At 42.2% G+C, this 21620-nt stretch overlaps 1 protein-coding gene across 4 annotated transcripts in view; it reads left to right on the top strand.

Moving 5' to 3' along the window:
• Ndufaf2 (NADH:ubiquinone oxidoreductase complex assembly factor 2) overlaps window positions 1–21620 on the top strand; it is a 106064-nt gene that overhangs the window by 68553 nt on the left and 15891 nt on the right. For 2 of the 4 annotated variants that reach the window (NM_001127346.1, NM_001360140.1), the window contains exon 3: window positions 8707–8747. The exons of 1 other annotated variant lie outside the window; for it this stretch is intronic. In NM_001127346.1, the coding sequence (NP_001120818.1) occupies window positions 8707–8747 (41 nt within the window). Of the gene's footprint in view, window positions 1–8706; window positions 8748–9210; window positions 9265–21620 lie in introns of those variants that run through there. One more of the 4 variants, XM_030247442.1, reaches the window with a different exon arrangement.

Below are 21620 nucleotides of genomic sequence, written 5' to 3'. Positions count from 1 at the left end.
AGTGTAGATCAGTTGCTGTGATGGTGCAGTTGCATACATACAGAGCCCTTGCTTCTTTGTGGTCAGAACATAATAGCTTCTGTGTGGTAGCCACAGGCATGATGGTCCACTGTTGGCAGCATGGGCCTGTAAATACCGTTTCAGCCGTACCATCGTATCCATGTCTGCTCACTGGCCGCGGGGATGCTATGACCATGAAAGAAAGAGCCAACATGAGGGCAGAGAGCAGAGCCTGTTTTCTTCTGAAATGCAGTCTTGAAGTTGGCGACTGTAGAAGGAGCAGTCGAGCTTCATTTTCCCAGACTGTCCACATTTGCAAATCGCCACTAGTGCTTGTGCCTTCTTAGGAGCCTATTTTGTCATTTTCCCAATAATAGTATAGAATTAAAATGTTTAGCGAAATAAATTAAGTTATAAATAAACAAATAGGTAATGGCTCATTTTTCAGCCTCTGCGGCTTTCAGAGAATGAGAATGAAGTTTTAATGCTTCTTATGCCTCTGTCCTGATCTGGTAATTCAGCACGCTATCCCCATGGGCATAGTCTCTAAAGACATGCATCAGCCAAGTGCCGAAACACAAACACTTTTACAGTGGCACACATCAATTAAATATGGAAGATACACACGCTTTGCCATGAAAATATTAACAAACATATACCACACTACGTGCGGGGAACAGGAAGCTGTCGGGGTAGCTGATTTCAGCACCAAATGCACCTGTTTTTAATCCTGGTGAATAAAAGTTGGCATCTTTAATTGATCATATTAAAGTACTCATGCCTACCAGTTGCCTGCTATCATATAATAAGATTAAGTGTGGCTTTCATTCTTTTATCTATGAAACTGTTTACTTCCTAGAACATACATTCTGGAGTGGGAGAAAGATAAATCAGGCATTAAACTACATAATATGCCAATAACCATAGGAAATGAAGCAGGCAAGGGACAAAGAGATACTTGAAAGGTTTTACAGTTTTAGTTAGCATTCTTTCTTAGAAGGTAGGTAACTCGCTCTCTCTCTCTCTCTCTCTCTCTTGATCAAAGATCTGACCCTCCCCATAGCCAGAGAGGGGCATTGCTAAAGCAAGCACAGAGACCCTGAAGCAAAGCCTTGCTCTGGTGACTAAGGATTATCATGGAAGCTGGAATGGAGCGTCCAGAAAGCCCTGGGAGATGAGTTTCGAGCCCTTAGGGTTGCCTGATGTGGTGGGCAGCGTTGTGAGCTGTTGTTGTAGGAAGTCTTCCTGCCTTCACTTCCAGGGAGACTGAAAGCCACTGAGAACTTTGAGGGGTACCCACATGCTGAGTGAGTTAAAAGGATTATTCGGGCTGCAGAATTGGACAATGTCATCAAGACAGGAGACAGCGTGTTTTCTGATACCCAAGGCAAAGAATAAGTATGACATAGACCAGATTAGCCGTAGGAATGGAATGAAGTAGATGCATTCTGAAATAGTTTAAAAGTAGAACTAATGGGGTTGCTGACACATTGGACACAGACTGTGAGAAGAGAGGTTATGACGCCTGGGCCTGGTCTCCCCCAGAGAAAATGAGGTGTCTGTTAACAGCTGCAGGGAACCATGGGTTAGGAGGAAAGTAAAAGCAGTTTAGAAAACGGTAAGCTTGAGGTGCCCATTTAACATCCAGTTAGAAATGGTAAATTGTGAGTCAAGTCAGGGAGAATGCGTGGTTAGAAATAAAAATGTAGATTACACCAAACAGACGCTGCCTAAGCCTGTGAGGCCAGATGAAGCCACACAGGAAATAAGAAGGTGAAAGGCTGAAGCCTGTGCCCCTCGAGTTTAGAACCATGGAGACGAGCAGGGTGACAAGAAAATTAGGAGAAAAATTTACAATTTCATATCCAAAAGGCAGTCATCATCAGTAAGGAGGTCGTGATCAGCAGGTGTCACATGAGACCTGAAGATTGACCGTTTACCTTAAGATTAGACAGAGATTCCCCACCCCCCAAAAACATTCAGTGGACTGATGAGCCTGAGAGAAAAGAGAGTTTGATAAGCAGAGATAGTGTTTTAAGGAGTTTGTAAGGAAAGTGATGAGACCTCGAGAGGCGGGAAGGATTTTATGTTGGCTGTCTTGGAGACAAGGAGAAATGAGAGAATCCATCAGTACTGATGGGGAAGACCTAGTCTCTAAGAAAGCTCTTATCAGTTGAAAGCCCCTGAGAAGGTGCACAGGCGCTGGTCCACGGGTGGAAGACAGTGGGAATTCCATCAGTAGGAATCTTGGCAAAGCCGATGTCGGTGGATGAGACAGTGAGAGCTTACGTGAACTCCTGGTTTCTCCTGCTAAGTCACGGTGCTTAAAACCTCCCCAAAGCTAACAGCTGCTACAAGATTTGAACTCGGATCATCTGACCTCAGAGTCTGTGACTTTTGGTTTTTAGTTGCTGGTCCAGGGTTGAACCCAGGGCCTTGGGCATGCAAGGCCAGGGCAGCACTGCCAAGCTGAGCCCCAGCTCTTTCACTCAATATGCTGTACTAAATTATATTTTATTATGCTCTATAATGTTTTATTTAGCCCACCTCCCACATCAGCACAGACACAGAAATCACTCACACGGTGTCAGCAAGCTAAGCCTGCAGTCTATCAAAAGTGAGCCAGATGTGGTGGTGCACACCTGGATCTCAGCCACCTGGGAGTCTGGTCAGGAAGACTGCCACCCTAGACAGGCTAGACCTCTTAATGAGACATGTGCCAAATAAAAATAGAAGAGGGGCTGGGGGGTACAGCTCAGTGGTAGGTCACTTGCCTGGCATGTGCAAGACTCTTCATCTAATCCCCAAAACACTACACACACACACTTTAGATGACAATAACTATATAGAGTTATTCTAATATGATGAATAGTTTTAGCATTGGAAAGTCAGGGTCTGGTAGATGTCTCAGTAGGTGAGTGCTTGCTGTGTAAGCATGAAGACCTGAGCTTGAGTCCCAGCACCCAGGTAAAAAGCCCAATGTGATAGTGCATTGCTGTAACCTGGGGCTGGAAAGCAGAGACCGTGGATTTGCAGTGCTCACTGATCAGTCTGACCAATCAAAGGAGAGAAGGGCCAGGACGCTGGTTCAGTGGATACCAGGCACTTGCCACTAAGTGTGAAACTTGAGTGCAGTCCCCTGGAGCCATGTGGTACAGAAACAACCAACGCATGCAAACAGTTTTCTGACCTCCACATACACATGCACCTCCCAACACCAACACATGCATGCACAAACACATGCATGCACAAACACATGCATGCACATTTTTTTTTTTTAATGAGGAAAGGGATAGAGGATAACACCATGTGTGACGTCAACAAGTGTCTAGCTGCAGGTACACACACCCTTCATACACACACCCTTGGTACCTAGCTTTTCAAAAAAAGCTTGGCATGCTGATTCTGAGTTGATTTATATCAACATGCAATAAACCAAGAATTCCTAAAACCTTTTGAATAAGAATAAGGCTGGGAGATTAAAAGATATAAACCTGTCTTTTTTATCAGGACAATTTACTGCTGAGATACGTTAGAATTTAAGAACGGACAAAAAAAATGGAACTGATATTTCACTGTTGTAAATCTCTCAACCTTTCGTGAATCGCTGGCTGGGATATAAACTAGTACAACGGCTTTGGGAAATAGTTTGTCTTTATAAATATGAACGTCCAGCTACCCTACAGCTTAGAAATTCTGCTAGGTATTTGCCCAGAGACATAATAAAGACATGTGTCTACCCACCTAAATACTTGTCCCAAATTCTCTGTAGAAGCTTCAGTTACTTACGTCATAGTGACTTAAAACAGAAAGTCCTATTTCTGTGCCCAGTAGTACAAGAATGAGCTGATGATGTGCTGTTTCCATTGCTCTGTGTAAGTACACCAAACTCTAGCTACTCCAAACAGCATGTGTTTCTTACCCCAGGCTCAGCTCAGCCGGCTTCTCTAATGAGGATCCTGAGATACTGTGATCAGGGTGCCAGCCAGGCAGTGTTCCGCCTCCCCACCTGGGTGATTATTGGCAGCGCTCAGTTCCTTGCAGTTTTAGGACTCAGCTTAAGTTTTTGCTGCATATTTGAGAAGCCACCCTGAATCCTAAAGGTCACCAGATAATTCTTGTGTATCTGTAAGCTATACTTAAAATTCAGTTACCAGAAAACAACTCTTTTCACAATATGTCTTTTGAAGACTTTCTCATACTTGGAAAAAAATGTATCTTTATTTTATTTATTTTTTTAATGAAGTGCCAACACTCAGAACTGATGAAGATCTTTTTTCTTCTTTTATTTTTTATTAATTATGAGGCTTTATCATAGTCGCTTCCTTAAGTGAAGTAAACAGCTCTTTCCAAATTAATATATTTTGGATGCAGTTGTTAACATCTTTATACTTTCGATTTTATTGACCTGCTCACCTGTTGGTAGGATATCTGATGTACCGTATATGGTTGGCAGTGTTTCTAGAAGGATCCTGGTACCTGTAGAGACATGAAGAAAATGTGCCTCATGAAGTATTCTTCTGCCTGCTTCTTTTGTCTCTCTACACGATTAATCGGAGGCTTGATTTTCATGCTCACCTTTATACTCAGTGTACTCTGTCTGTGCCAATAGGAATATGAAGGCTCGTGCATAGTGGTGAGAATGCACTTGTGCACTGAGGAAAGACTGCTAGACTGCAAGGCTTTAACTGTCCAGCCCTTGTGCTGAGCTCTCTTTAAACCATGGTGGCAGTATAAAGAAGACAGTGCAGAATTCACCTCACGGACATTCTACCAATAGGAGGATCAGTTTGTGATTCATACTTGGGTAAAGGTTCTATTTAGATTGTACTGCTTGTGTCATTCTCTGTCTTTTGCTAGCTCTCACTGGGACATGTCTATGTGACTTGTAGCTGAGGAAGTGGGTCTCTAAAATGAGTGGTCACACAGAGCATGCCCAGAATGGTGTTTCCTGGATACGTAACAAATAGTAGTAGCATCCACCATCATCTCAAGATGTTCCAGTATCTGCTTATTGAAGAATCATAAACATATAGGCCTATTGCAACAGTGCGATTATATATCAATTTAAAGCAAAGATTGTTCAATGGTCAGTTAGACGAAGCCTAGGGATGCCCTCTGTCCTGCCTTAGAGAATTATGTACTATGACAGCGGCTAGGTGGCACTCAACACTCAGCATCTGGGCTCTCTGACATTCTTAAACTTATAAATGAATATTATAAACTTAATAAAACATTAGAAAACAGATGTTTCAATACAATATGACTTGAAGACATGGAAAATTTTAATTCTATATAATTTTCATATCATAAAATGTTCTTTTGAGTTTTTTTAAACTAACATTTAAAGATATAAAACAAGCATAATTTCTCCTAATATCTTCATCTCTATTAGAGCCTTTTAAAATGAGGAGTGGGGGGTGCAGCTTGGTGGCAGAGTGCTTGCCTGGCACACGTAAGGCCCTTGGGTTCAATCTTCGAGACAGGAGAATTGTTTTTAAAATGCTTTGGATTCATTAAAACATCTTTTTCCAGTCTTGGAAGGGATTTGAAAAATGCTGAGTTGTGGGTTTCCCAGTAAAGCAAGTTATTTTGTGGTGTTTTCTCATGATGATAATGTGCACTATGCCGATGTAAGTCTTATCCCAGCTTCATGCCCACTGGTATGTATTTATAGATTCTAGAATATACAGTGACCATTAGTAAAATACATACAAGCTAATCATGATGTTTGTCTAGGCGCTATCGTAGCGGTTTGCATCTGATGTATACTTGTTGCTGAGCAGACTGTACTAAATGACAGCCCTAGGGGTTGGCACACATTTCCTTTAAAGGACCAGATGGTATTTTGGGCTTTGTGGGTCATTTGGGCTATTACAGTTGCTCAATTCTGCTGCTGTAGTCACAGATACAAATCAGTATAGCTGTCTTTCAATAAAAGTTTATTTATAGACACTGAAAAGTTGAGTTACTTATAATTTTCATATGTCATGAAATATGCATCTTTTGACATTTTTTTAAAAAGCCATGCAAAGATGTAGAGACTGAATTTAGCTCAAGTTTCAGATTTGCTGAGCACTGACCTAGGAGTTGATTGTTCTGAACTAACTTTCTAATGTAATTTAAAGCTGAAGAGTTATTTGAAACTTTTTCAAAGAGTAGGATGTATACTGAATGTTTTTAAATTGTATTTACTTTTATTTCCTATGCATTACTTCCATGTATATGAGAATGTTAGATCATGGAGTTACAGACAGTTGTGAGCCACCATGTGGGTACTGGGATTTGAACCCAAGTCCTCTGAAAGAACGCTTAGTGCCCTTAACCATTGAGCCATCTCTCTAGCCCCACTGAACATTTTTAAATCAAACCCCTTTCCTGGAAAAAAATTGACAAATGTGAATTACTTATTTGTCCATTAAGAAGCAGCTGAAAATGTTGTAAATCACTTCTTTTCTATGACTGCATACAAGAAGTTTTGATTTAATTGCTAAGTTAAATTGCTAGTTAGATTTCATTGCTAAGTTAATTTTCCTAGTGGGCAAGCACTATTATAATGAATATAGGTCTATGTTGGACTCGCGTGTTCAGCAGGTAGTGAGTACCTGCTCCTCAGGGCATTTAAGTGATGGAGGAATCTCTCCTTGATGCACCCTGACCCTGACGACCTTAGTCTTATAAAATCTGGGCAAATTTTTGGTTAAAATGGGCTGAAAAAAAGCCTAAAGTAAAATAGAGAGCACAGAACAAAATAAGAAGTAAGTAGGGAGGTTTAAAACAGTAGAGGTTGCTGAGCATGGAGTGTATTGGAGATGCACACGTGGGGTCAGTGCAGGAGAACACGAGGGGGCAGTAATCCCAGCGAGCTGAGCGGTCCATTTTCCACACCCACAAACCGTACAGAAGGAGACCGTGCAGAAAGCTAGGTCAGATGCTACTATTTGTATGGGGAAAAAATGGCAATTTGGTAAAGCTGGTTTGAAGAGAGGTGTCTGCTCAACTGACCGCCTTCCCAGCCAGTTCAGCATGTTTGATTCCAGCCTGCTCCTCACTAATTATATAGCCATAAGCAGGCTGCTCAGTCTGTCTGAGCCTTGGCTCCTCAGTGTATAGAGTGGGGTCGATGCTTTGTCCTTCCTGACAGGGTTAGGCTTGCAGCTAACCTCTTCCTCGCTTGGCGCCCTTTGCTGCTAAGGTTTGACAAACTGCTTAGGAAGGCATAGTTAGTTTTACAGCCAGAGACAGGAACTGATCTGATTCAATTCCACCATTACTACCTAATCTTCAAACCTAGAAAATTATTTAATTTCCCTATAAAAGAAAACTTCACAGTTTCATAGGGAAGACTGAATTAACTAAAATCAGAAAACAGTGGGTTTTCTTACTTTCTAAAGATTTCATACCCACAGTGAGGTTTTTTTGTTGTTGTTGGTTTTTGGTTTGTTTTTTTTTTTGGAGGGGTTGGGGGAAGGGGGTTGTTTTGTTTTGTTTTATTTTGGAATCTCCTGAAGAACCACATAGGCCAAGCAGGAGTTACTGGATCTTTGCCTTTAAAAATCATTTATAAAAAAGTTCACAAGACTGGGTGTGGTGGCACATCTTTAATCTTATATTGTGACGCAGAGGCAGGAGGATCTCTATGAGTTCAAGGCTAGCTTGGTCTACCTGGCCAGTTGCATGCCAGCCAAAGCTATATAGTGAGACCCTGTCTCAAACAAACAAAATAGAAAAAACTTAGCTGTGTTGAATAAAAACAAATATGTTTATATGCTAAACAATGAGCTGAATATATATGTAAATAATAAATATCATTATAGCTTTTGTAACAACCATTCACTGTAGATACCATTATAGTTTCATTTTAGAAGAAAAATCTGATGCTTAGAAAATTCACTAAGTGTCCTGGGAAACCTAGGAAGGAAGTGATGGAGTTGAAAGTCTAACTCTAGACCGTGCTTAGTAGCTTTTCTGGAGGCGACTGCTCCACCCTCCCCTTTGCCACAAGGACGGCCAAATAGGCCCTTGCCCAGTGTCTGTGCTCTGTCTCAGTAGCTCGCCTCCGCCTCCCGAGAGAGCGAGCAAGTGAGCGACACCAGGAAAGTGCAGACTGATGGAACTCTCCAGCCAGAGGAGGCAGCTGCTTACCGCAGCACATGTGAAGGAAACTATGATAAAACTTCTCTAAGTCTTTGATAAATTAGGCAATTACAAATTCAGGTCTTCAGGACAATATTGCCTCCAACTTTACTGTGTTTTGTCCTTTGCGCCATAAACAGACTAAGTTGAATGCAGATGAAGACATGACACTGACCTCCTGATAGCCTAGTATGCTTCTCACTGCCTGGGTCACTGCCTGACACTGCCCTGTCCCTCACTAATGCGTGTCTGCACTGGATGAGGACGTCATCTGCTCGCCTCCTTGCCAAAGCTCTAGCACTTAAGACAGTACATCCTAGATGGTCAAAAATAACTTCCAGCCAGGAGTGAATACAATGTTCATGTATGGCCAGGTAATAGCTCTTGCCACTGAACTTGACGACCTGAGCTCCATCCCCCAAAACCACAAAATGGAAGGTGAGAACTGATATTGGCGAGTTATCCTCCTATCTCCACACATGCTGCTAGGCACCCCACTCCTAAATAAATAAGTACATAAATTGGGTGAGTTATGGAAAGCGGACATTTAAATGCTGTTTTTTGTTCTAGCATGGATTAGAAGAACAAGGAAGACTCCACCCACTATGGAGGTAAGAATACATGGGAACTACTGGAGTGATTTATGTTTGTAATGCTGTGCTTCTCAGCTAAGCTTGTACTACTAAAAATACATATATTCTTGGGGGAATATGGCATATCTCAAAGTATTAGTTTTATTCCTTAAGAAGTAATTCTTAAATATTTCTAGTAAAATCATAATATTATTATTAGCATTGCATAGTAATAAAACATTGTACAATGAAAATACACATTTCCTCTTGCATTCTTTTAATTATACTTTTCTTTATCTTGATAATTTCATACAAGTGTTCAATGAACTATGATATAACCCCTTCCTGTTGTTCCTCCAACGACTTCCTACCCCCTCCCATCATGCCCCTCTCTTGATGTCATGTCTCCTTTTGGTTTTTCTCTCTGTTTTTAAATAATCCACTGAGTCCTTTTAGAACTGCCTATTTGTACGTGGTTATAAAGCAAGCTGTTTGCTCACAGGAACCTTACAAGGGACCATCTTCATTCAAGAGAAAATGAGCCTCCCTCCCTCTACAGCCATCAAGTGCCAGTTGTTTCTCACTAAGGGGCGGGACCACAGGGTGAGAGCAGCCCAGTCTATAAGTATAAATGTGAATGTTTTAGAAGTCAGTTTGGCTCCATGGCTGCAGTAAGTACACATCGTGTGTAACTTGTTAGAAATATGGAGAACACACTTTTACAGGGGAAACAAAGACTTTCTAAGCCCGATGACGTACTACTATCCACTCAGAAGGTTGGGGCAGGAGGAAGGCTAGTTTGAGGCCACCCTGAGAGTCTTGGGGACCTCAGTCTTTAAATTCTTTAGAATAGTTGTGATGGTTTGTATATGCTTGGGTAATGGGGAACTATCAGGAGGTGTAGCCTTGTCAGAGTAGGTGTGTCACTGTGGGTGTGGGCTTTAATACCCTGGTCCTAGCTGCCTGGAAGCCAGTCTTCCACTAACAGCCTTCAGATGAAGATGTCGAACTCCCAGCTCCTCCTGCACTGTGCCTGCCTGGATGGTGCCATATCCCTGCCTTGATGATAATGGATTGAACCTCTGAACCTGTAAGACAGCCCCAATTATGTTCACAGCAGTAAAGCCCTAACTAAGACAATAGTATATGTTTGAAGCCTAGAAGTTTGTTATGAACTCAGATACTATGAAATTACTAGTTCTCTCCTGGCCCACTTGAAGGGTGAAGGGATCCGTTTGTAGTACCGTTCTTGGGGTGCTCGAACCAGTGGGAGGTCAGCTTCCTCCCTTGCCCCCGATCTTCCTCACCTGCTCTGCCTTACATCCTCCTCTAAGGAGTGCTCTGCAGTCTCTCAGGCTTAATGCTTCTTCCTGTAGCCATCCGCTGGCTCACTACCTGCCTGTATCTAATTCCTTTTCATTAAAATCCTAGGATGCCTCTCTGAACCTTTTTCTCCTCAAGTTCTTAACTCGCAGATTCAATAACGTCTTTCTTGTGTACCCTGGCCTGGACACCTGCATAGGCCCTTGGAACTTAGTGTTCTAGTCCACGGTTTCATTTGTGCATCATAATCAGATGCTAACAGAGCTTGATTTGTTACTATGAGGTTGGATTTTATAGACAGATTTGAGAAATGAGCTTGAGTTTCCATCTAACAATTATAGATTAACCTTGTAAAACATATTTCCAAGCTGAACATTGCCTGCTCTGTTTTCAGAGGGGTTCACATTCAGGTACTGTATGTCAGGACGGCTCAGCACGCGGCCTTCAGTGCGGTACAATGTGAGCTCTCTTTCACAAAGCTAATGAGGTAGACTTTCCCTGACTCTTAGTCTATTAGAAGCCATTAGTAGCAAATGTTTAAAAATATCGTTCTTTTCAGACTAACAATAGTTGGAAGCATAATGCAGTCTTCTGTTTGAAAAGTGGTTATGTTTATTGCTAATTATTGACAAAATGCATGATGATTCAGTAATATGTTTACAGACAGTAAAAAAGAAAGCTATAATATTAACAGTCTGCCGTCTTTACTTTTAACATGTGCTTCATGAAGGGAAAAAGGAGTTCAAGGAACCAATGGAGACAGAGCAGTCAGAGGCGCTTGGAAATGGTGCTGATGTGGACTAAGTTCGGGAGATGTGTAGGCGCACTTAGCGTGGCTTTGCTTGCTTCCTGGACCATGATCTGGACTCTGGGCTGGAAGCTCCAGAGACTCATTGTCTAGGCTGAAGGTCGTTTAACTCTGAATCGCATGGTCTTGAAGTGGTTACCAGAACTCCAAGTACTGGATTACAGTGGGGGCAACAGGAGCTTGGTTAGTATTCAAATGAGGGGAATGTATGAATTAAATGCTTAGTTGCTTCATACTTATTTAGTGTTGCCTATTCTGTCCATCTTACAACTGACTCAGGCTGACCAAGCAGTGCAAGTGCTTGGGAACGGTTGTTGTTTCTGTTGTCTCTCAATATAAGGCAGAGTCTGATAGATTGGAATCAAAAAGTGTCATGTGCTGGCTAAGACTCTCCAGGACAGTGTTTATCAGGATTATCTGCCAGCATTTGTCTCTCGAGTCTCCTCTTCTCTGCTCCCTATTCTGAGTGCCGTGTCTCTCGTACTGTTTTGTTTGTTTGTTTTATTTTCAAGACAGGGTTTCTCTGTATAGCCCTGGCTGTCCTGTAACTCACTTTGTAGACCAGGCTGGCCTCGAACTCAGAAATCCGCCTGCCTCTGCCTCCCAAGTGCTGGGATTAAAGGCATGTGCCACCACGCCCGGCGTCTCTCATACTGTTACTGCAGTTATATTCTAGTCAGAGGCTGCTGGCCTGCCACTTCCCTGCTCTGGCCTATAATATGTTGATTTTGCAGTTTAACATTCAGAGAGGAAGATTGCTTCTGAATTTTTAAGGCCTATTTATTTCAACGTTGTCTCCAAGTAACCGATATTTATTGAGTTCTCTGTGCTCTGTATTCTTAGGCATATATAGCCCTACTTTCCTGTAGACTTAAATTACAGGGTAGGAGTATATGTTCTTGCGAAAAGTAGACCCTTCTTACCCCAAATCTCATCTTTTTAGGATTGTGGTCGAAACGTATAAGGAAACTGTAGCATGTTCACACTCTGGGGTCCAGCACCACAGACTGAGAGAAGTGGACTATGAATATGGGTGACTCTCAGAAAACATGGAAGTGCACAAACAGCATATCCCAGGAGTTCCATCTTGTGTGCCAATTATGTAAACTTGGAACTAGGGAAAGATACGGCATTCCTAAGGTGGGGAGTTAACGGAGCACTTCACATTTACAAGTCTAATGGAAATGACAGCAACAGAGAACATTTTAAAAGGCCAAGATGGCATCTATGCTTTGGGGGCTAGAAAGCATACAGACAGTTGGTAACAGCCTTGCCAAAAACGGTTAGGAAGTAACCCAACGTGAGCACAGAACTCACAGTGCTTTATAGTCAGTCAGCAGTGTCTGGAAACTGAATGTGGGTGACCTGGTGCTAAAAACCAGGAACTGATTGGAAAATTTTTAGTTGTAATCTGCTGCTGACCATTTAGTAGAAGAAACAATAAAGTTAATTGTTACAATTTCCTTCTCTCAAAGCCATCACTGATTCGGGGAAGTGTCATCTACAGATACTGAAACGCCTGCTTTCTGTGTTCTAGCAGGCCTCCCAGGCTGAAAGCATAGCACCGTGAATTCCGTACTGCTTACAAAAGGGGAACTAGACCTTCTTACCAGATAAATCTGGCAGACAAAACCCTAGCCAGATGGTCAAATGTTTTGCTAAGCCATACAAAATTGATGTTACGAGTATCTTCTTGTTTAAGGCATAGAATACGGCATCATCTGTAAAATAACTTACAAAATGCATAAGCCTAATATAACATGAGAAAATGATCAGAAAACATAAGTTGGGAGACATTCCATCAAACTTCAGCCCTGTCATGTCAGTGTTGTGGACAGCTAAGTTCAGGAAACCTAACACTGCGCTGGGGTAGGACTTGACTGTGGAGGATAGTTAGGCCCAACTGGTGAAGTCGAGGCCTGTGCCGTGTATTAAATAACAACTCCTATCAGCGCTAAGTCTGCAGAAAAGGATGATGGTAAATTCTCTTGGTGATAGTTCACACCGGCAATAGCTCCTTCCCTTCCAGTTGGAAACTCCAGGTTCATACTTGTGAAGGAGAAAACAGTCCAGTTCAAAATATCCATGCAGATATTGCACATTGATCTGTAACTGTTGGCTTTTGGGAAACGGGCGGGATAACTCATTTCTAGTCAAAAAGAGTTAACTCACAAAGCTTAAATCTGAAGAACAAAGGCGTGATGTGGTGTTTCATGGCTGCTGCAGAATGCTTAAGAGGCAGAGCCTTCCGTGTAGCTCTTCAGCAGTTCTTTGATCCTTGTTTCAGCCTTGGCTGGCACCGTAAAGGGCAGGTGACCGTAAAGGGCAGGTGAGCACTGGGTTAGAGCCCATGCTTAAGGCTTTACTAACACACTTGAGCCTCCACGTGCATCCCTAGCCCTGCAAACGACCACTCAGAGGCAAATAGAATGTGTAAAGTAGCTGCTTCGAGGGAAGGGATTATAATATTTTTTTCATGACAAACGTGTGGCATTAGTCCTGCAAACTTCAACTTAAGAGAGAGGGAAAAAAAGAAGAAAGAAATTGTTTTGTTTTGAAAGATAGGCTCTTGCACTGTAGCCCAGGTTGGCCCTGAACTCGAAACAGTTTTCTGGTCCTACTCTCCTGGTTCCTGGTATTGCAGGGGTGAGGCCCATGCAGTGCTACACATGAGGAGTGGCTGATCTTCTCAGCTTTAAGTTCTGTGAGCCAAACCCTTCTGTGGTAGACCTAGTAGTTACTCCAAACACTCTAAGGTAGTTGTAGTGTGAAACAGTTGTAGGCAGCATATCTGATTGTGGTTGTGTCCAATAAAACTTTATGAAAACAGTAGGTCAGTTTTCACATTCTCTCTGTTTATGCAGTCTTTCACACATACACACACAATATACATATACATACACATATACATATACAATACACATGCATGTATATGCGTACGAACTCCTGGCCTGCTACTTGTCATTGAGCTCCTTTAAATTTACTATTAAAGTGTTGGACTGTTTTAAAGGAAAGCTTTTCCTTTGTCCACGCTACACCTGACAGTGGGTTCTTGCTTTGGGGTTTAAAATCTCCAGGCATCACAGAGACCATTACAGCGAGAATCTCACCTGAAGGGGAATCCCTCAAGACTGAGAGAGACAAAGCTTCAGTAAATGGTCAGAGGTCAGACACTGTCCTTATCCAGGCCACAAACTCGCAGCAGTCTCCGAGACTTGCACGTCTCTGTCCACCTCACTAGCTGGTTATCCACTTAGCATCCTAAAGTTAAAAATCAGAAGTGTGAAAGTTGTCATGGGGATGCATAATAACACATTTATTTGAATTTTAAAATTAAAACAGACTTTTTCTGACAGTAAGTCAGATTTGGCTGATTGGGTTTGACAATCAGGACTTGCTTTGCCAATTCAGTTGTATGGTTATATTTTTCCATAAATTGAACAAGCTAAACTGAAGCTCTGAGGCCTTAAAAAATATTTAAAACCTACGTTCGGTGTGCAATCACTGCTGACGCAGGCTTTGCTATTGACTGTGCCAACTGAAACGTGATGTGGCTTGAAAAGTCTCAGGACATCAGAGCACTGCTGCTTCTGGACCCAGTAAAAGCATTAAAGCGTGCATTAGAATGACAGGCAGGAACCAGAGGGCAACTGTTGCTGAAGGAGAATGGAAGAAAGACCATCGAGGGCTTGTGTCATAACTGCAGAGTTTATCTAAGCCATTCCATTTGATAGTGGGTACAGAGGACTATATTGTTAGCTATATTATTTTTGTTCCTGAAATATTCTGTTTAAAAGAATCCCATGAGGGCTGTATTTGTAGCTCAGCTAGAAGAGTGTTGCAGGCATGCCCTGGGTTCAGTTCCTAGCATAAACCAGGCATGGGGTGCCACTGTCATACAGAACTCTGAAAGGACAGGAGGATCTGAAGGTCAAGATTGTCTGCAGCTACATATGTTTGAAACCCTGTCGTCGTAATAAGCTAAACAAGCAATAAAACACCTGCAGTCACATAATTAAGAGAACAGGTTGAATCCCTGGTAAAATAATAAGACATTCTTTTTAAAATACAATACTTTTCATATAGTGTGATCTGATTGTGGCTCCCCAGCTCCTAGCTCTTCCCAGATCCTGCCCACAGCACACCCTTTCTTCACCCTTTCTTCTCTCATTAGACGATTTTAAACTAATACATGAGATACTCGAAATTCAAACGTACTTAAGAACTTCAAGAATTTTTCTAGCAACATATATAGAAAACAAATCAGAAGGACTTAATTTTTGAAATTCCTTCTAAAATCTGTGTGATGCTTAATTAAGCTTAGTACTTATTCAGTTACCATCAAATACCTTACATGTGCTAAAAGTTAACATACTTTCTCTGTAGACTTCTTTAGTATGTATCAACCTGATCTAAATTCATTTGACATAATACTGCTATATTGTTTCTAATTTTAATATCTTTCTGCCTTTTGTAAAACTGAATTAGTCCAATACAGTAAGCTGGATCTTGGTGCGGTTTACACAGGGGTGGCTGTGTGCTGTGACAGGGTCATTCTGGAATCCTATACTCACAAGGCTGGAGAGCTTGCTTGGCAGCACGTTGGTGATTCAGCCCCTGGCATTCCCATCACCCAAGAAAAAAGGCATGCTTGACCAGCATCGCTGCCATCGTAATAGACAGCCTTTGGCCATGCTGGTCCTTTGACTTCCATCATATCTAAGTCATCTGGCCCTGTCCGGGTCAGGTGCAAAAGTCAGGTGAAAGGTCAAGGGTTAGGGTTGGCTCCCATAGCAGCATTGCAGCTCTGCAGTGTACACCTTCCACTATGACTTTACCTGACTTATTCTTTTATCTTATTAAAGTGTTAGTATTAAAAATCATTTTACTTTTTTAAAATAACAGATGTAATAAACTACCCCCAAACCTTCTGGCCAGTTCCACAACTTTAACAAGATAACTCACTCACATGTGTGAGCCCTTCATTGCTAGCAGACCAGACTGCCTGTGTTCTGTTCTTACCTAACTATCACAATAAATGAAAACCCAGCAGCTCCTGCTTGCAGCACACAGACTCAGCCTTGGAGAGGCCAATTCTCCCTGTGTGCCTTCTTCAGTGTTGACCTCCAGCTCTGTGAAAACAGGGGAAATGTAAAATTCACTGTGCTTCATAGAAAAGTGTGGTAAAAGGCAAAGATGAATCTGGGAAGCATTTGGAGTCTCAGCCCTGGGTCTGTGTTCTTCACTGCTAAGACAGCCTGCATCTCTGCCTGCATCACTGGCTGTTCAGGAGCTGTTTGTGCAAGTTTGGTGGAGATGCCCCTCCTCTTGAAGTCGTTGGTCACAGGTGAGTGCTGCTAAGAAGCATCCTGTGGACTTCCTGGCTCGCTCTTTTCTCAGTTTGGGGAGCGGCTCCTTCATCTGCCTGTCTAAGCAGCGGCACTGTTTTATTCCTAGCACACATTTCCATCTCTTTTGACCTTTATCTGACCTTTCAGGAACAGAATGTAAAAGGGTTTTTAAATAAGTTGTAAGTAAGGTACTATTATTTATTTTTAGATTTATTCCTACTCAGAGTCTTTAAAGTCCATGAAACATAGAAGGTACATATTAACTAGTTCTTTCTGCATAGTTAACTAAGTTAGACCGTCAGTCAGGAAGAGGAGCCTCACGTAGGTTTGGAAGCCTGCCTTAGATCCAGATTGGGAAAGGTTGAAGAAGTTAGAGTTGGGGATAATGTCTCTAAATCCACACCTCTTGTTACTTCATCAAGTATCCTGACTCTTTTCACTCATCTTCTCGTTACTTTATATGATCTAAATTTAAAGAAAAGCATGACTGATAATCACTTTGGCAATCGGTTCTAATCATCTGGCTCCTTCTTGTTCTCTGGCTCATTCGGTCTTTACCTGTGTCTAGCTTGCTCTTTCTTCAGCCTGTCTCTGTACCACTGTCCCAGTCAAGCTGCCTCCTCCTTTCCCTCTCCGCACTGCTCTCTTAAGTAGCTTCCCTTTCCCCTCTCTTCCTTGAGAGTTGGGCAGATCCTATTCTGTCAAATCTTTCTCTGATTCGTCACTTTTTCTGCCACTCAATTTGGCATCACTACAAACTTACTTTATCATCATTGTCTGAGATTAAGGGTGAGCCACACCACAACTACAAACAGGTTTTTCCAGAAATCAACACAATCTCAGGGTTCACAGTGTGATCAAATATCCTGCAAGAATGGATCACCTCAGATTTGATTACATTGTTAGGCATGCTTGATTTATTCTCAAAGATGGGTCCTGACTGTGATAAAATGCTAGGCATGTGTTGGTCCTATAGTGATGGGAATTAGGTGTTTACTTACGTATTGATCTTTGATAAGTTTGTGTTCATGTGTTCAAGCTTGCCTTCTCCGTCCTCCTGTCGCTGTGATGCCTTTTCACCGGGGTTCTCGACCAGCCATAGATGTGCCATCTAGAACAGGTGCTCAATCCCTGTCATACATGATAGGTGGGGAGATGAAATTACTGGGTTGCATATATTTTTCTTTTTTATGAAGTAGCAGGTACAAGTAAGAGAAAATAAAAGCTGACAACAGACATCTGCTGCCCATGTGCTTGGGTACAAGTGGCCTTGTGTTATCTCTCACTCAGATGGCCATTTGGGCTTAAACTCTGCTCCTCGGGTGTTTGTTTAAAATTCTGTCTGGCCTAGAGCAAAGTTATTCCTTAAATGGTATTTCTACAAGACTGAAACTCAGAGGCTCCTAAAGGTTGACAGTCTAAGATGCGGGTGTAGCTAGGGGGAGCGGGGCCAGAAAGGCCCAAAAGTACAGGAACTCCTCCCAGGAATGGGCAAGTGTGATTGCATGAGATTCAGAAGGTCCTGGCAGTAGAGGGAGCAGTCAGTAGTGCCCGCAGCACAGGAAGTAATCTTGCCAACTCTTTATGTGGTGGAGGATTGATTCATCTCTAGAGAACATAGAGAACTAGAAAAGCCAAAGTGTCAGTTGGTGGTGGGCAAGTGAATGACCTGAGCAGATACTTCTCAGAAGAAAGAGAATCAAACGACTGATAAATGTCTGGGAGAACGTTCAGTGTTTACCATCAGGGGATGTAAATTAGAACTGTGTTGAGATTCCACCTCCTCTCACACCAGTCAGAATCACCAAGAAAACAAACAGCAAATTGTTGACAAGGATGTGGGAAAGGGGACTCTGGTACCATGCTGGAGGGAGCAGAAACTGGGGCAGCCACTATGGAAATCAGTTTGGAAGTTACTCAGAATAACTGAAAGAGAACTACTGTGCAACCCAAAGGAATCCAAGTCAGGGTACCAGAGACATGCACATCTGTGTTTACTGCTGCACCGTTCACAGTAGCCAAGATGTGGGACTGGCTGGGATGCTCCTCAGTGCAAGAGTGGGTAAGGCAAGGGTGACATGTGTGCACCAAGAAGAATGGAATAATGTCATTTGCAGGAAAATGGTCTGAACTAGAGAGCATCAATGTTAATGAAATAAGCCACCATGTAGCACATGGAAGAAGAGAAGGAACTCAAAAGGGAGGGAGGGAGGGAGGGAGGGAGGGAGGGAGGGAAGGAAGGAAGTTTATAAGAGGTTGTGATGGGGCAAAAGAAAGGCAAAAGTGCCAGTTTCCTCTATGTGCAGAATCTACATCTAACCACACAGCACACATACGTACATACATACATACATGCATACACACAGGACAGAAGGTAGATAATTGCAGGGGAAGAGAAAGGGGATGGAAGACAATGAGTGGGAAGAACAGAAATGGACATTCATATGTGTGAGAGAGAGATAGACAGAGAGAGAATCTCATAAAACCCACTATTTGTATACAGTAACAATTAATTTTTATAAATTAGAATTTGAGTAAAAGAAATTACCTTCAGTGTTTGGGCGGGCCTCATCCAATCAGATGAAGACCTCAGAGGGAGAAGTCCTGGTACTTGTGAGGGTGTTGGGACTGCACCTGTGGAGAGAGGTGTGGAAGGTCAGAAGGCAGCTTTTACCAGTCAAGTGTCTCCTACCTGTGAGCCCCAGGGATTGATCTTAGGTCATCAGGCTTCGAAGCAAGCCTTCTTGCCTGCGGAGCCATCTTGCTGGCCCTTGCTTATCCTTTGGAAAGATCTACATTTATGAGTAGTGCTAAATAGTATTTTTAAATGTTTACTTTGTAGAAATTAATATAATTTTTTTGATTTTGTCTCCCCATTTGTGTAGCCTGAGAGCTGCCCATTTTCTTCTTGTGATGTTTAAAGTATTTGAATTTTGAAAATGCAATATATATGAATCTTTAAAGTATAGCTACCTTTTTGAGAGTTCTTGATAATTTTAACTTCAGCCCCAATACCAGATGCCCCTTGTAACTCGCCTATGTACTCTTTTATTCTGGCCCTTCGCTCAGACAGCATGGGGTGTCTATAGGTAAGAATGTGACAGTTGAAAGAGTTAACATACCACTAACCTTTGATCAATAGGGGTTGGAACTAAGGGACTAATGTTCTCTTTCTGTCCCCTGGGTTAGTAGTTCAAGTTCATTCAGGCAACTGATGCACATTTGCCTTGCCTCCTCAGAAGGCCCAACCCCCAGTTCAGGGACCAGTAACAGAACACATGCTGATGGGGCTTTCCTTTCTCCCACTTTAACTCTGCTGTGTTGAGTTCCTTTCCGCTGGGGTCCTTTATTCAGCTTCAGCCGTATCAAAACCAAAATTGTCTTCAGCAGACATGAGCTCAAACCAGCGATGGTCAATACCAGGTCATTAAGTTCAACAGGTCTGCTCATCTTGTAATCTGGCTGCACTTGGGTTTTGCTGACGCAAAACAATATGTTGATTAAGAATGGCGCCTGCCAAAACAGTGTGCCAGATTGCTTGAAAACTTGGTGACCAAGACCAGCTCAAGGGAATGAAATCCTGGCGAGCTGTTGAGGCCTTGCCCAGGTCATTCAGAAACCCTGAGGTGAATGTTCACTAACAAGCTCGGTATAGCCTACACCTGTTGTCCTCGTGGCGTTGAGCGGTTTTCTTTCCCGTAAGTGAGTTGTGTTGTAGCTGTACCAGTTGGGAATGGGCTCCACAAGCTGCCTTTTTGATTGCTTCTAGTTCTCCATAATGGTCTTCTTCCATTGCAAAAGGGAGTTTCTTTGATGAGGGGTGAGGAGTACTCTTATCTGTGTGCATAAATACAAATGTTAAGAATATATTCAGAGGTCATGCTGGCTTAATAAGGTGGCAAAAGCAGGTTGTACTCCAAAACCCATGACTTCACTAGGGCTAGGTGGTTGGTTAGGTTTCTAGTAGCAGGCCTGGCTTTCCTCTGGTTGAGTGGGACGTAAGTCCAATTAGAGAGCTGTAGGTACATCAAGGTACGTGAGCCACTACTTCATGCTTGTCATTCCACGAAAGCTAGTTGTCAGGGGGAAGGCGTCCGTTACAGGCCAGATCCAGCGTGGGGGTCAGCTCGAGGTGGACTTTAATTTTTAAAGTGGGGCGGGGGGTGTCATTTCTAATGGAAAAATGAAAATAGTGCCTTTTGTTTAAAGCAAATGCCATCATTTAGGCTTGTTCAGCTTATCTCTTTATTAAGATATTTTTATTTCATTTGTACTCAGAGAATAAAAATACATTTAGGTTTTAAATTTTGCTTTTCATCTTTAATGTATAAAGTTCTTCTTGACATGTACCAATAAAAATGCAGTGTTTTCTGAACTGCACAATTGGATATAGGGTGAAATGTTCAGGAGGGAAATGAAGTCTCTATGACAGGCCCTGTCTTCCTGCCGTCTATTTCTAGCTTTTCTATAATGGGGTATTTTGACAGTCTTTCTGTTTCAGACGGGAAGAAAGTATGTTTTTCTCCACGACTGATAAGCACAAGGTTTCAGTAATTGTCTCCCCCCCACAAAATCAGACTAATTGCATTATCAGCTCTCACCAAATTACATGGCAATTCATCATAAAAACAAAAACATTTATTAGTGTTTGTCTAAAATCGCCTCACTAGTGACATCTTCTTAGCAGAGGGAGTTCTGTGCTTTCATTGCTGGTTGGATGCTTTTACCACATTTATACTGTGTGGTCATTTATAGTCATTTGAATTCTATAGTTTTTTTAATGCTGTGACATCACATTAGTGCAATACTTGTTAAAAAATTCATTTGTGTATTGGCAAAATATTTACAGGTAATAAGTTCAGTGGTCTATTCACTGAGTAGTGACATGGGTTTACCTAAGGAAACATTATTGTTGCCTCTTAACAAGAGAGCCAGGGGTCTACAGCCAGTCTTTCCAGAGCAAGATCTGAGAAAGAGAGACAGAGACAGAGACAGAGACAGAGACAGAGACAGAGACAGAGAGAGCTTGAACATAAAATATAAATGCTATTAGGCTACACTCAACCCAGTTTTGTTCAACCTAAGAGCTTTGCTAATTCCTGCCACGTTTATAAGATACCTAGGATAAAAGAAAAGCAATGAGTTGGGTCCCCCCCCTCTCATACATACACACACACACCAACTCCCATTGGGTGGGGCACAGTCAGGTTTAGCAGAAAGCAGGTGTACCCACACAGCCATGTCTTAAGGAATGCTCTGAAAAGTCTCACAAAGCCTGATAATTAAAGCCTTTTGGTCCCAGCATGAAAATAAGGAAGTAACCTATGAAATGAACTTCTACCTAGCAAGTGGAAAAGCATGAAGTCTCTTCTGATGTCATCCTGTCCTAATTACTTGATTAATGGTCAGGAGCCAACCATCACTGTTGTG

The sequence above is a fragment of the Mus musculus genome, chromosome 13 (assembly GCF_000001635.26).
Source record: "Mus musculus strain C57BL/6J chromosome 13, GRCm38.p6 C57BL/6J".
NCBI lineage: Eukaryota > Metazoa > Chordata > Mammalia > Rodentia > Muridae > Mus > Mus musculus.
The sequence above is the reverse complement of the archived record's forward strand: the minus strand, read 5'-3'. Positions and strand labels throughout refer to the sequence as shown.